Raw genomic sequence first — 14,634 nt, 5'->3', positions numbered from 1 at the left:
ACATTGTTTTTTTAAGTCATGTTGAGTTCCCTGCTGTAGAAGAAAGCAGTCCCCAGCTCCTGAGACAATGTCTGGAATCTTTCCGTTAGGTGCCCTGCCAGGAGGAAAATGAGGGAGCAACAGGCTGGTGCCTTATGCCAGTTCTGGGCCAGCGCCAGGCCACAGAAACAAGTAAGGTAGTTTCTTTGTCCTCCAGGAGCTCGGAGGACCACATAAGAGGACAACAACAGAGGTCTGGACAAAGCCTTGGGGGAGAGATGAACTCTATCTGGGCAACCAAGGATGCCTCCCCAGAGGCGATGACACTGGGATATGTTCTGAAGAGTCGGAGCTTTCAGGGCAAAGAAGAGGAGAAAAGCACCTTCTATCCGGACTGGGGTTGGGGGCGCCTTTTGCCTAGATGGAATCACAATGATTATGGCTTTTTTTGCCGAGGGGAGGGGCATGAGTTGTTTGGGGCAACTGGAACATAGCATGTGGAAGGAGACCTATTTTTAAAAGCACTCCTTTATTTTTATGACAACCAATCCTTAATTCATGTAACAGAAATTTATTTGGGAACCTACTATATGCAAGACATTGGACGAAGCATAAATAGAACAGAAAATAATCCTTCCACGTCTCCAACAAGAATGAACGTCTACCAGTTAGCCTGATTGGCTGTTGCTGCCTGGTGCGGAAGGCTGAGCTGGGCACAGGGTAGGAAGCTACCCAGTCCTGCCCCGTGTAGGAGGGGTCCCCGCGGTGTTTACACACTTTGCTCCAAGAATGAGATTCACCAAAGACTGAGGAGCGAACAGGAAAATGCACCAAAGCTTAGCTAAAACGTGGCCCAACCTGGGGCAGCCTTTGGTTTGAAGCCAGTCAGCCTGGGGCCTGAGGGCAGAATTCCCAGGAATCTGGGACCTAAGGAGCGAGCTGCCAGGAGGCCTGCCCGTGGCCACCCCAGGATCCCGCCAGCCCGCGCAGGCTGGAGTCTGGGCGCCACGCCCAGCCTTGAGCAGCTGGCTGTCCTAAAGTGAGACCGGCTCAGGCAACCACTCAGATAGCCACACTGTTGGGAATCCGGTCTGGGGACAAGTAGTAATACGGCAGCTTCTTGTTCTTGTTGCGCTCGGCGATCACGCTGACGATGGCGTCAAGGTTCTTGCGGAATCGGGCCATGGCCTCCTTTACAGGCTTCTCGATGAAATGCTCCTCTGGGTACATGCCCAGGTATAGCTGAGGGCCCAAACACCGACAGACGGGCCTTGAGCCATCCCCACACACCGCCCCTTGGGAGGCGAGGGAGGGAGCCTGTACCCATCTTCCCATGTCCACCTTCTGCCGCCTGCTGAGTGAACCCCAAGAATGCTCCTGGGCTGAGGCCTCACAGATAAAGGGAAAAATGATGGCCCTGCTACAGCTGTAGGGTGGCTAAAAGGACATGTGATGGTGTAGGCGAATGGGGAGGTTGGCGGTGGTCCTGGCTGTGGGGGCCTGTGGCTGTGGAGCCCTGCTCCGCCCTGTCCTACACAGCACTCCTGCCTTCCCCCCGGCCTCAGGCCGCAGGGACGCAGGGCCTGCGCTGGCCTTCTCTCCAGCCCAGGACAGCCACAGCCGGGCCCTAGTGGGGTGGTGTGCTCATTCACACACTCACACTGGTGTCTGCAAATTAAAACTGGACATATCTTTTAAAAAACAATTGAATTGTTAGAATTGGCAAGTTTCATTCCTAGGCTGGAAAGGGTGGGAGAAACATCACATGCTATTGATGGGGTTTGGCATTTAGTTTGTGGCGGGCAGTTCAGTTTCAAGCAATTCCTCTACTAGAAATGTGTCCTCTGGCCCCACTGAACACACAGGCAGAGACACATTTACAGGATGTGAGTGAGGGACCAATGCATTAGCAAAGGCCCCAAGGCAACTTCAACACCCATGAAAATGCCAGGGCTCTGGGGCTGGTTGGACTGGTCCAGTCATTCTGTGCAGCACTGAGCCAGGGGGCTGTGTCTACAGGGATGCCCAGCTTCGGGATTAGGTTAAACAAGGTGTACGGTTATGCACTGTCTCGAAGGAGACCCAGGAAACTCTCAGTTGTTGCCTTTGGGGTGTCGGGGAAACACATGTGAAAGAGCTTTGTCAGTGGCTGGGGGTGTTGGGTGTGCCCTGATGGGAAAGTCCCCAGTGGAGCAGAGTCCCTGTGCTCACCTGCCCCACCCCCCCGAGCTCTGGCCAGGCTCAGGCCTGAGGACTTCCCGGGCCCCTCCAGCCTTGGAAGTCAGGATGCCTGGCTGGCAGGTGCCCAGCCTGAGCCCCGCATCACAGACCCCTGAGGTTGAGAAATGGGTTAAACCCAGGTAACCTGCCCACCAGAGGAGGCAGAACAGCCTCTCCGCCACCTCACCTCATTCTCCTGGAACTGGCTCAGTGCCCACACTGCACCCAGATGCCAGCAGGAGCGGCCGCGGTCTGGCAGTGTGTCCACGATCTGCTCGATGGTGACTATGCCCTTGGCCGTTGGTGGCGGGGCCCGCATGGTGGGGGGGGCATTGGGGATCCAGGAGCACCAGTCATACTGTGGGGGCAGCCACGGACGCACGTGGGCCCTCCTCAGCCAGCCGCTGCCCACTGCAGCCGGCCAGCCCACACCTGCCCGACTGGAGGGCAGCGGCCCGGCCACCAGTGTCTCCTCCCCCTGCCCCCTTCTCCCGCCGCAGCAGGGCCTGGGCCGTCCCTCCACAGGCCCTCTCTGTGGCCGAAGCCCTCAGCTTTGTGGGCAGAATTCCCATGGGAACACCCGGTTCCTGGCCCTGGGGCTGCCAAGGTACCCCCCCCCCAACCTCCCCAGGGAAGACTGGGAAGAAGGCCGCCCCGCCCGGCCACCAGGAGCAGTCAAGGGGACCTGGGCAATTTCCGGCCTGGGGGGGCTCGCCCTGCCCTTGCCCACCTGGCCAAAGTTCACCGCTGCGTGCTGGGCCGAGGCCGTGAAGATGACCACCGTCAGGTACTCGCACAGCTGCTCCCGGCTCTTGAGGGACTTGGGGAAGCCTGGGGTGGAGCCACCGGCTGGCTGAGGCCCCATCCCGGGAGGGACACCTGACCAGCGGAGACCCACCTCACCCCTACCCCGACCCTGGGTTCCCACACAAGTGCTGGAGGGCCCAGGCAACAGCAAGATACATTGGGAGGGGACAGCAGATTGGCCCAGTGTTCCAGATATTTCTGACCCGGGCTCCTAAGGGCCACAGAAAGCCTCTGAGATGTCCCCGTGAGGCGTACTGGTAGGCAGGGGTCCCTTGGGGGCTCTGGCTCCAGCATCGGGTGCTAAAGTGGAGGCCACAGGCCAGCACTGTCCAAGGAAAGTCGGAGGTGCAGGGAAGAACAGAAGAGGAGCCGTGAGGAGAGCCAGGGCGGCCCTACCTGAGGCCTTCTTGCCTCGCATGCCGTACACATAAACGTCCTTCACGAAGTCCTGCAGCTCCTGGTCCTCCACCACCACCTGGTCACTCTCATAGTAGATGTTCACCACGTCGGCCGTGAACCTGGCGCAGGAGGAGGGGCCCAGCTAGGAGTGGGTGACCTAGCCGGGGCCTGCAGAGCTGTGCCCCCGCGCCCCAGGGCAGGGCATCATGGTGACCCTGTCACTTACTCTCTAATGTCCAGACTCAGGTCGCACACATACCTCCCCCCACACACCCCCATTCCCCCATCAGTGCCCTGACAATGGAGCCAGGCCCCTGGCCCACTGAGTCAGCAATCTAGGCATCGGGCCTGGTCCGTCAATGCCCGCGCCCACTCCGCCAGGCCCTCCGCTCCTGCGCAGAGCGTGTCCCACAGCCCCCACGCACTCACGTCTTGATGGCCTCCCACACCAGGAGCCCGTCGTCCCGGTAGAAGTAGTAGGGAATGTCCTCTGTGCTGTCCATGCCCCGGGCCTTGATGGCCTCCGGGAAGCACAGGGAGGGGTAGGTCAGGTCCCGCATGGCCTTCTGCACCATCTGCACGTGCCCACCGCCCCCTGTGGCGTTGGCCTTGAGTGGGAGGGGAGAGGCGCTGTGAGCTGAGGCCGGATCCCCATCTCCAGCCTTACAGCCCCAGAGCTCGCCATGAGAATCTGTGCCAGGCATGCAGAGGGGCAAACCAGTGTCCTGTGAGGCGGGGTAGGAGGGACGTTCACTCATAGAACGCCAAGGCAGCCAGGTGAGGCGGTTTCAGGGAGGAGCCGCTGCCGGATCTAATGCGAGGGGCTGAAGCGGAGAGGGAGGGGCAGGGACTGGGGCAGTCACAGGAGGGAGGGGCGAGCTCCCAACCCAGGAAGGCCGCGGGGATGCCTGGCAGCGTGGGGCCTGGGCTGGGGCAGCCCTCGGACCTGCTCTAGTTCTGAGCACAGGCTGCTCAGGGTCCGAGCACTTCTGTCAGTGACCTCATCTTTCGGCTAAAGAGAAGGGCAGATTGCCAGCCCGCGGGACCCACTCAACTCTGCTGAGGGCCTGTTGTGTGCTTAGGTGAGGGCTGGAGAGGTGCTCAAGGTGGGACACTGGTCCTCCTCCCAGCTGCAGAGAGGCAGGCGCACACACGTGCTCGCAGGCCTGCACGGGCACACACTGTGGCTGGCAGTCGGGGCACAGAATCTTCAGAGGAGGACTGGGGTGCTGGGACCCAAGCAGGACCAATCAGAGTTGCTCCTTACTGTTTTCTATTTGGATGGGAGGTGATGGTCACTAGGAGGAACATGAGCCTGGAGCTCGCTGTGAATGGTTCTGTCCCCCTCTCATGGGGACAAGCCTGTCTGCAGAGCCTGCCTGGGAGAATGGGGCCAACACAGTTTAAAGAAAGAAAGAAATGGGAGCCGGCGTGCTTGCACCCTGGCGGCATCGTCTGAGGCTCCCTCACCCCATTAGGTCCAGGTGCAAGAGATAATACATTTCCTGTCCAGCTGCCGCTGGTGTGAGTTGGGTTTATCATTTGCAAACAGTGGCCCAACCTTGGTGATCATATGGCGGCTCACTAAGGGGAGGGAGGAAGGGGGGAAGGTCGCGGGGAGGGCTACCACGAGGGGCCAGGCTTGGTAAGGTTACAGAGGGTCAAAACGGGGTGGGGTGCTGCCTGAGAGAAGGTGAGGGGTGGGGAGGGACCAAAGGCCCCACTGAGGGGGAGAGCGGGTTGGGGGTGCTGAGCGCCTGGAAGGGCAGAGGGTGGGAGGCTGTGCTCAGAGTGATGGGCGGCAGAGCAGGAGAGGAGATGCAGGGCCCTAGTGTGTAGGAGGCGAGGAGTGGGTGCCAGGAGATAGGGTAAATACCCACACGCCTGAGGACAGTGTGGGGGGAGGTGACAGGGAGTCGACAGGGAGGAGGAAGAAATGTTGGGGAGCAGCAGGCAGAGCTGGGAAGAGGAGAGCTCGCCTGGGGGCTGCGTGGAAGGGGCAGGACACTGGCCAGAGGACCTGGGGAGCCTTCACAGGGAGCGCCTCCAGCGTCCCACCCTTCCCAGGCCTCCGCCCCTGTGACGCCAGGGGCCTGGTCTCCTGAGAGGAAACTTGGACCTCAGCTCAGGGGTGGCGGGGAAGTCACCGAGGCTCTGAGAAGTGGGTGCCCGCCAGGCTGGGCTCTTCCCGGCACGCAGGGGGCGGGGACACCCACCTTGTCAAACAGGCCGTACTCGCAGATGAGCTGCTCGCGGGCCTTGGTGTTGATGGCGATGGTGAACCGCACATGTGCCACCAGGAGCTGAGTGGAGGAGCAGGAGAGGATCTCAGAGAACGCCTCCTGACCAGCGCTGCCCCTCCTCAGGTACTCCAGGGACCCTCAGCACCCCCCATCCTGGCCCGCTGTGGAGGGGCGATGCTGGGGCTCAGGGAGGAAGCGACGGTTGCATGCTGACCTCCACGGCTGCTGCGTAGTTGCTGGAGGCCTGGGGAGCAGCTCGAGGCTTAGCAATAATGATAAAAATGATACAGTCCCTGCTTGTCTAGAGCTTGACCAGGGTCTGTTTTAACCTGTCTGAATTTATAACTACTTTAATCTTGACAATAATCCTATGAGACAGGGGTACTGTTTGAGCCCTGTTTCACAGATGAGGAAACTGAGGCACACAGAGGTATTTTTTAGCCTGCAGTCACTCCAGCAGTCAGTGCCTGTGGGATTCGGGAAGAGAGAAGGGCCGTGACAGTGGGGGCTGCCACCTGCGATCAATCAAGGGTCACGCTGAACTTATCTGCCTCTTCAAACTCTGCCCCCCAGCCACCAGGGTCTGTGTCAGGCCCAGGCCCTGTGTCCTCAGGAACCAGCAGGCTCCAAGCTGCTTTCATCCTCGGGGTCATGACAGTCCCCTGAGCATCTCTCCAGGGGTCCTCTCTGCTCAGCCGCAGTCCTCCTGTGAGGATGTCAGTGCCCCTCCTCCCTTCCTTCTGTCCCCCTCCCCATGTCTGGCTGCCCTCCCCAACCAGGTGGGGCAGCAGCTTGCTAACCTTGAAAATGGGGTGCACGGCAGGCAGCTGGCGGTACATGGCGATGCCAAAAACTTCAGACACCAGGTGTGTGCACAGAAGGTGGGTGATGGTCTGGTGGACGTGGAAGTCACTGGAGCGCACCCAGATTTTGGCCAGAAGCCAGTCATACTTTGCATCCGAAGGGAGAAAAATGGGATTCTCCTCTCCTGGGACCTGGTTGAGCTGAATACATTGGAGAAAGAAAACACATGGCAATATTTCTTTCCAGACTATAGCTATAGGAGAGCCTGGCCTCTCAGGAAATTCCAGAAGAATCCAAACTTCTTCAACAGTCACTCAGGAATCATGAGAGGATCATGGGGGAGGCAGAAGGCCCAGGGTTTATACTTCTCATCCCAGCTACACCACTACTACCTGTGGGACCCTGGACAACTTAGCCTCTCTGAGCTCTGAGGTCACCATCTGTAATAAGGGACAATATTTAGTCACGTCACAGAGTTATTATAGGAAGTGAATAGAGGGCATGAAGGGACCAGCATGGAGTGAGCACGCTTAGGTGTGCAGGGCTGTTGCTGTGGTCTCCCAGCCCCGCCCCCTCTTCTCTCCTGCCTTGTGTGCCCCCTCCCTCCCTGCTGGTGCCCCCCCACTTCTCAGACCCCTGCTGTTGGTCTCCTGCACTTTCCCTTCCTCTGCTCTTCCCTTAAATGCTGCTGTTCTCCAGGCTTGGCCTTGGTGCTCCTGACTTCCCTTCTTGCTCTCCATTTGCTCCTCCAGTTCCCAGGGCTCTAGGGCCCTCAGGATGCTGTGTCCCAGGTCACTGTCCCTTGGCCCAGACCTGCAGCCAGGTGCCGCCTCAGTAGAGGCGGGGCTTGTCTTCCTCTTTCCAGTTTCAACTCGACAGTGGACAATCTTTTCTAAAATGCAAATCATGCCGCGTCAATCCCTCTTTAAAAACACTCAGCAGGGGGTCGGGGGGGGGGCGCGCTGGCCCAGGGGCATAGTGGTTAAGTTCCCATGCTCCGTTTTGGTGGCCTGGGCTTCTTGGGTTTGGATCCCGAGTGTGGACCTAGGCACTGCTCATCAAGCCATGCTGTGGCAGCATCCCACGTACAAAACAGAGGAAGACTGGCACCGATGTTAGTTCAGCGACAATCTTCCTCAAGCAAGAAAAATAAAAGAAGAAGAAGAATGACAACAGACGTTAGCTCAGGGCCAATCTTCCTCACACATACACACACACACAAAAACACACACTCAGTCATCTGCTAATGCCAGAAAATAAAGCCCCCAAACTCCGTAATCTGCCACTGACAATGAATCCTGACGTTGACCTTCCCCACCCACTAGGCCCCTGGTCTCTCCCTCTGCCCATGACAACAGCATTCATGGCACCCGGCACAGCTTCAGGACCTGACAGCGTGATGGCCGGTAAGCCTGCAAGGTGGGTGCTGTGATCACCCCATCTTTCAGAGGACATAGAGCCTTGGAGGGTGAACATTCGGGATGAGAATGAACTGAGAAGACTGGAGGAGCAGCACTGGGCTGCAGGAACGGCCAGAGGGTGGGCGCCGGGCCAGACTCTTGGCTCTGGCTGAGGCCAGTGCGGCTGGAGCCCAGTGACCAAGGACACGAGAGCTGTGAGGAGGGCCAGACTGAGTGGGCTCCTCAAGGTCATGCTGAGTGTTCTAGAAGGTCATTTCCCTGTCTCTCCCTCGAAAATGGTGCTGCCCGGTAGAAATATAACGCAAGCCATATATGGAATTTTAAATTTTCAGGTAGCCACAGCATGGAAGTAAAAAGAAACAGGTGAATTTTATGTTAATACATAATTTTATTTTACCCCATATATCCAAAATATTTCAACATGAACATAATATAAAATTATTAAAGAGATATGTTATGTTCTTTTGTTTCTCTTTATAAGTCTTCGAAAGCAGATGTGTATTTTGCACTTCCAGCACACCTTAGTTCGGACTAACCACAGCCCAAGTGTTCTAGAGCCCCGAGGGGCCAGTGGCTCCAGCACCAGACAGAGCTGCTCCAGAGGCCAGCTGCACTGCTCACCCAGGGTCGACCAGTGTGGGGACGAGGGGAGAGCCGAGTTTGACCTTTACGGTATTCTTGTTTATTTGCTTATTAATGCAATTAGTTGTGAACCTTAAAATATCAGACAATTTCACATAAAAATTTGGATTACTAGGTTTTCCTGAAAAATTAGGTCTGTGAATTCTGCACCCATATTCTCATAGAAACATGCTCCTTCTCTCTAGTCCCAGCTCTCAGGCTCCCCACTGCCCCGCCCTGCCACTGTCCCACCCCTCCCACCATCCCCGCCCCTCCCCATACCCTACCCCTCCCACTGCTCTGCGTCTCCCCATCTCCCTGGAGCTTCACTCATGTGCACTAACTGCCTGGCCCCCCATTTTGTGCCTCCCAGAGTACGTGGGGTGCGGCCGCCCTCTGGAACATGCTCTGCTGCGTGCTGGGGGCTCTGCTTGTACTATCTCATTTATTTCTCACCATCACCCCGCAAGGCAGATTCCTGCCATTCCCATGTTACATGGGGGGAAACCAAGGCTCAGAGTGGTCAGGCAGCTCTCTCAAGTCACACAGTGGGTAGAGCTAAGCTGGGATGGGGCCCAGGGCTCTGCCCATTCCCCGGCAGTACCTTGGGGTCTTTCTCTCCACTCTCACTGCCTAGTCCAGACCCTCACTTGCTCTCCACCTTGAACTCCTACACAGGCCACTCCAATTTGGGGCTCCCCTCCTACCCATCCTAAACATCCTCCCCACTCTTGTCCAGGCCCTTAGTGACGCCATGGACACCAGAATGTGCCCTGAATGGCTTGGTGTTCTTGTTTTTTGGGTAAGGAAGTAGCTTTCTGTTTCTGATTAGAAAATAAGATGTACTTATTGTAAAAATTCCAGTCATTACAGAAGATCGTAAGAAAGAAAGCATCACTTCATAATCCAGCTTCTTTGCACATGTGCATCTTTATCTGTTTGACTTTCCATAAACTGAACACTATTATAATGAACTCTTTCTTTTGCTCACTTGTGTCCCAACCAGTCCATCCCAGTGTTCCCAACCCAGTGACCTATGTCCTTCTGCGCCTCCCCATGCCCACACGAGTACCTAGTCAGGTCCTTGAATTCAGTTGACATGGAGGTGATCATATAATCTTTCCCCTGGATCTTGCTTTCTGCTTTGCTAACTCCTCGTGGAAAGGCCTCCAGGTCAGCCCTCCAGGTCAGCTGGGACAGACCTAATCCATCCGTTTTTTGTTTTTTTTAAATTTTTTTAAAAATTGGCTCTGAGCTAACATCTGTTGCCAATTTTCTTTTTTGTTTTTCTTCTTCTTCTCCCCAAAGCCCCCCAGTACATAGTGGTATATTCTGGTCGTAGGTCCTTCTGGCTCTGCTGTGTGGGATGCCACCTCAGCATGGCTCGATGAGCACTGCTGTGTCCGCGTCCAGGATCCGAACCGGCAAAACCCTGGGTCGCAGAAGCAAGCGCGGGAACTTAACCACTCAGCCACGGGGCCGCCCCTAGCTCATCCGTTTTAAAGGCAGCATCACCTTTCACGGTCTGGGCACGACAGGTTTCACTCAGTCAGTCCTCTCCTGCCTTCACACTGACTTCAAGTTTGCTTTCTGCCCCGCAAACTCCTCTGCACAGTCATCCTCGCACGCGCATCCTTGCGGATCTGCTCTCTCATCTCTACTGCCTCGGCGCTGGGAGCCCGCGGAGCCGCAGAGATGCGGCCGTGCGACGTGGGTAGAGGGCGCCCCACTGCTGCGCTCCTTCCGCTGGGACGCACCAGTTCAGCGGGACTGGTTGTCAGAACACTTAAACGGTAAACAGTGGTGGCCAGGAGCCCCCCAGTGTCCTTCCTATCACACTGGCCACACCAGCCCCGCCCCCAGGAGCCTCTGACCACCCACTCTGCAATCCAGAACCTCCAGAGGCACACCTGGTGCAGCAAGCAGGTGCTGTGGACCTGCTCAGGGCAGGCCCAGGGGCCCAGGTACTAACTGCGCACTCCGCTTGTTAGGAGAGAGTGTGCGCGTCCCCGGCTGCGACAACTCAGGCTGGCGCGTGGGGGCGCCGTTCTTGCTGGAGGCTGGGTGTTACCACTTTTCTTTTCCCTGGCTGATGGGTCAGAAGCAATATGTCGTTGTCACTTTAATTTGCATTTTCTTAACTACTAGTGAGGTGGAGAATTTTTCCATCTACTGATGATTACCATCCCTCTTGTATCAACTGTCTATCCACATTCTCTGCCCATTTTTCTGTTGGGGTATTTGTCTTTGCCTTATCAATCTGAAGGAGCTATGTGTATATTATACATATTCATCTTTTATCTGTCACTATGTCACAGTTATTTTCCCCAATCTATCATTTGCCTTTTGGCTTTGTTTCTGGCCTATTTTACCATTCAATTTTTAAAACATGACACCATCAAATATGCCTATATTTTCCTTTATAACTTCTTGATTTCCTGTTTCTTCTTTAAAAAGTTTCCTTAGCACCCATGTTATACATTTTTTATTAAATTTTCTTTTACTTTTTTACATTTTAATCTTCACTTCATCTGAAACTTTTGTAAATAGTATACGTGTCCAATTTAACTTTTTCCTTGTGCAAAGGCAGTCACGATGGCCCCACTGCAATTCCATCGCTTTTCACTGAGTCAAATAACCACCATTGTCATACATTGAATTCTTATGTATGGGGCCTATTTCTGGACTCTTTATCTATATGCTGTCTGTTTTCATGTGTAGCATCCACTTTCAACAGTGACCTTATGGTATTCCTTGATATCTGGCAAAGAAACTCCTCTGTTTGCTCTTTTTCAAAAAATGTTAGCTATCCTTGAACATTTCTTTTTTGATATGAATCTTTAAATTCTTTTATTCAGTTTTCTCACCCTCCTATTCTCCCCCTCCTCAAAAAAGAGAGAAAACCTGACTGAAATTTTAATTGGAAATCCATTAAGTTTGTATGATAAAAGTTGGTAGAACTGACATTTTTATGATACAAAGTTTTCTTATTCAATATCAAAGCACTTCTTATTTCATTTGACATTCTTTAAAATAATTTTATAGTTTTTCTTTATATGAGTATTGTATGTTACTGTTAGCATGGAGGAAAGCTATTGGTGTTTTTGAGGAGTATATTTATTGACACTCTGCTAAACGTACTTATTAATTCTTGTAGCTTTTAAAAAAATTAGAATCTCTTAGGTTTTTTAGGTCCACCCTCAAATCATTACCACAAGAGAGTCTCCTCTGCTTTTTTACATGTTTATTGATTATTTTATTTTCTTATTTATCACACGTGCAAGGACCTCCAGGACAACACTGAATAACGATCATGATAGCAGCATTCTTGTTTATGACTTAAACAGAAATGGCTTTAGAGTTGCCATTTTTGAATGATATTTCCTGTCCTCATCATACATAAGTTTACTGTTTCTATTACTATTTTAATTTTTATTAATTGTGCCTACTAAATTCCCTTTCAGTGTCGATTGATATAATCAGAGGATTTTTTTCCTAATGAATTATGCTGATAGTTTTCTTGATATTGAAACATCTGGAATAAAGCCCACTTGGTGACAACATGTTAGTCACTTATTACACTGCTGCATGCACTTTGCTAATGTCATTCTTAGATTTCTTTTAAAATCTACATTTGTAACTTGTTTGGTCTTCGGCTTTCTCTTAGAGCCCACCTGTATTGGGTTTTGGTACTAAGGCTATGCCGGCTTCACAGAATGAATTCAGGGGCCGACAGACCTTACAGAGCTCTGGAAATGTCTGCTGTCTAGAGGTTGGCTAAAACTCAGCTGTTCATCATATTGGCCTCTCAGCTTTCCAATTGCTGGTGTGAAAATTGACCTTTTTTATATAACTTCTTCTTATAATTTATATTTTGCTAGGTTTTTATCCATTTCCACTAGCTTTTCAGATTGTTGCCACATTCTTTTTTTTTTTTTTTTTTTTTGGTGAGGAAGATTGGCTGTGAGCTAACATCCATTGTCAATCCTCCTCTATTTTGTATGTGGGATGCCTCCACAGCATGGCTTGATGAGTAGTGTAGGTCTGTATCTGGGAACCCGCGAACCCGGGCCACCAAAGGGGAGCACACTGAACTTAACCACTACACCAGTGGGCCAGCCTACACATTATTATTATTATTTTTTAAATGTGTGATTATCTTTTCTTTCTTATTCCTAATCTTGTATATTTTTGCTCTTTCTTTCAGCAGCCTCATAGGGGGGTTATTTATTTTCTCAGACAAGATTTTGGATTTATTATCCTCTGGCTTTCATTTGCATGGTTCTTTACAGTTTGCAAAGCTTCCATTTGCAGGAGAGGGAAGAGATTCAGGAACATGCTGTGACTTGTCTGAGGTCCCACGGACTGCTAGCAGGTGGCAGAGCCGGGACTTCAGCCAGGCCCTGACTCTAGGCCACTTCAAGAGGTCCCGGGGGACAGGCTGCTTCAGAGGCACATGCCGGTGGTAAAGGGCCCCTCTCCTTGGGTCTCCTAGCTCTGTTTACTTCCCTAACATCACCCATCCCTTTACCTTGTGCTCCAGTGTCTTAAGCACAGCATAGGGCTTCTCTCTGATAACACGCTGGGACTCCTCTGGGGGAGACAAGCCCCACAGACTGGGAGATGGGTGTGGGAATGGGGTCGGGAGGGTACAAACTCTGGAGCCAGACGGCCTGGTGTGAATCCCAGCTCTGCCGTTGTCTGTGTGCACCTGTGCCTCAGTTTCCTTAAGGATATTAGCAGTGTGTATTTTACAGTCAGAAATGTTAGTATTTCTGCAGTGAACATGTCTGATTGTAAAATATCATGTTGCCCCAGACCCGGGCCAGGGAGAGAGGTGTCACGTAATGAAGTAGACGCACTGCCAAAATCCTTAAAATCCTGGATTCTGAAACATTTGGGCCATCAGGGTTTCAGACTAGGACTTGCCTTTAGTCACGTGATTGTTGCCACAACCTTCCAACGTAGGCAGGCCCTACTGGCTACCTATCATTTTACGCAGATAAGGAAACTGAGGCACTGGTGCACACAGACAGTGGCAGAGCTGGGATTCAGACCTGGTTCTGTCCTGGGCGTTGTTTCCTGCTGTCTGCGTCCCAGATCCCACAGTGTGGCAGGGACCTGGTGCTGTGAGGAAGCAGAGAGCAGCCAGGAATGGGGACAGATGAAGCTCTGCCTGCCTCTCACCCAAATTGCTCCCCGCCCTCCTCCACTGCCGCTGGTGGAAACAAGAGCCCGTGGACACGTGAAGGCAGCATCCCAGGGCTGGCCCGGTTCCTGGTCCCAGGCCTCATGGTGCTTCTCTGTGGCCTCAGCCTCCAGCTCATCGCCCAGCTTCACCTGCCTGGCCCCTGCTGGTGTTTTGATTTGGGGCCCTGGCCAGGATGCTGGCCTGTGGGGCACAGTGCATCATCCTAGGGCAGGTCCTCCGCAGAGCACCTCGGCCTGCCAGGGATTTCACAAGTGTATCTTGGGGAATGGAGCCCTTTCCCTCTCGTGGACAGCGCTCCCCACAGCTGGCAGGAGGCCCCAAGTTCTTGTTTTTCCTGTCCAGCTTAGGAGATGCGAGGCACAGCAGCCTCTGCCTCCTGGAGGTTTGGCTGGAGCCACCCAGGAAATTCCTCCCCAAGCCCTGGCTGCCGAGGAGGGAGCTACCCAGGAAAGGAGCAGGGCCGGGCGGCCTACCTGGATGGCAATGGGGACAATCTTGTTGGCCCGGTTCTTGTACAGCAAGCAGATGGGCGCGGCCAGGAACTGCAGTGTGCAGGGGTCTGTTTTGTTGGCATCGATGCCGTCCAGCAGCTCGAAGTCCACGATGAAAATGTTCCCTTGCTTCAGGAGGCAAGAGGAAATACATCCCAATCAGTTTCAGGCAGAGACGGACCGAGAGTCAGTCCCAGAGGGCGGGAAGGTGGCTCTGGGGACCCCTGGCAACTCAGTGGAGTTCAGAATTTACAGTTCTCTCATCCTCCAGCTCAAAGGCTGATGCACATGGAGAGTTTTTACGGGTTGTGGAGGTTTTTTGGTAACACGAAGGGAGGCAGCCAAGTCTGCATTTGTGGTACCTGAAACCTGCTTGACCCTCATGAAAGATGTTGAAAAAACACCCAGAGTGACAGGTTAGTAAGAAGAAAGGAGAC

At 53.6% G+C, this 14,634-nt stretch overlaps 1 protein-coding gene across 2 annotated transcripts in view; it reads right to left on the bottom strand.

Moving 5' to 3' along the window:
* Window positions 1-489: 489 nt before the first annotated feature.
* The window catches only part of ALOX5 (arachidonate 5-lipoxygenase), a 54,852-nt gene continuing 40,707 nt past the window's right edge, over window positions 490-14,634 (bottom strand). Inside the window, exons 7-14 of one of the 2 annotated variants that reach the window (XM_070492979.1) lie at window positions 14,180-14,326; window positions 6,449-6,652; window positions 5,622-5,708; window positions 3,835-4,013; window positions 3,403-3,524; window positions 2,930-3,030; window positions 2,387-2,557; window positions 490-1,221 (exon numbers count right to left, since the gene is read on the bottom strand). In XM_070492979.1, coding sequence (XP_070349080.1) covers window positions 1,042-1,221; window positions 2,387-2,557; window positions 2,930-3,030; window positions 3,403-3,524; window positions 3,835-4,013; window positions 5,622-5,708; window positions 6,449-6,652; window positions 14,180-14,326 — 1,191 coding nt within the window. In that variant the 3' untranslated portion in view covers window positions 490-1,041. The remainder of the gene's footprint in view (window positions 1,222-2,386; window positions 2,558-2,929; window positions 3,031-3,402; window positions 3,525-3,834; window positions 4,014-5,621; window positions 5,709-6,448; window positions 6,653-14,179; window positions 14,327-14,634) is intronic. The other variant, XM_070492983.1, reaches the window with a different exon arrangement.

The sequence above is a fragment of the Equus asinus genome, chromosome 2 (genome assembly GCF_041296235.1).
Source record: "Equus asinus isolate D_3611 breed Donkey chromosome 2, EquAss-T2T_v2, whole genome shotgun sequence".
NCBI lineage: Eukaryota > Metazoa > Chordata > Mammalia > Perissodactyla > Equidae > Equus > Equus asinus.
This window is presented reverse-complemented; position numbering and strand designations above follow the sequence as displayed.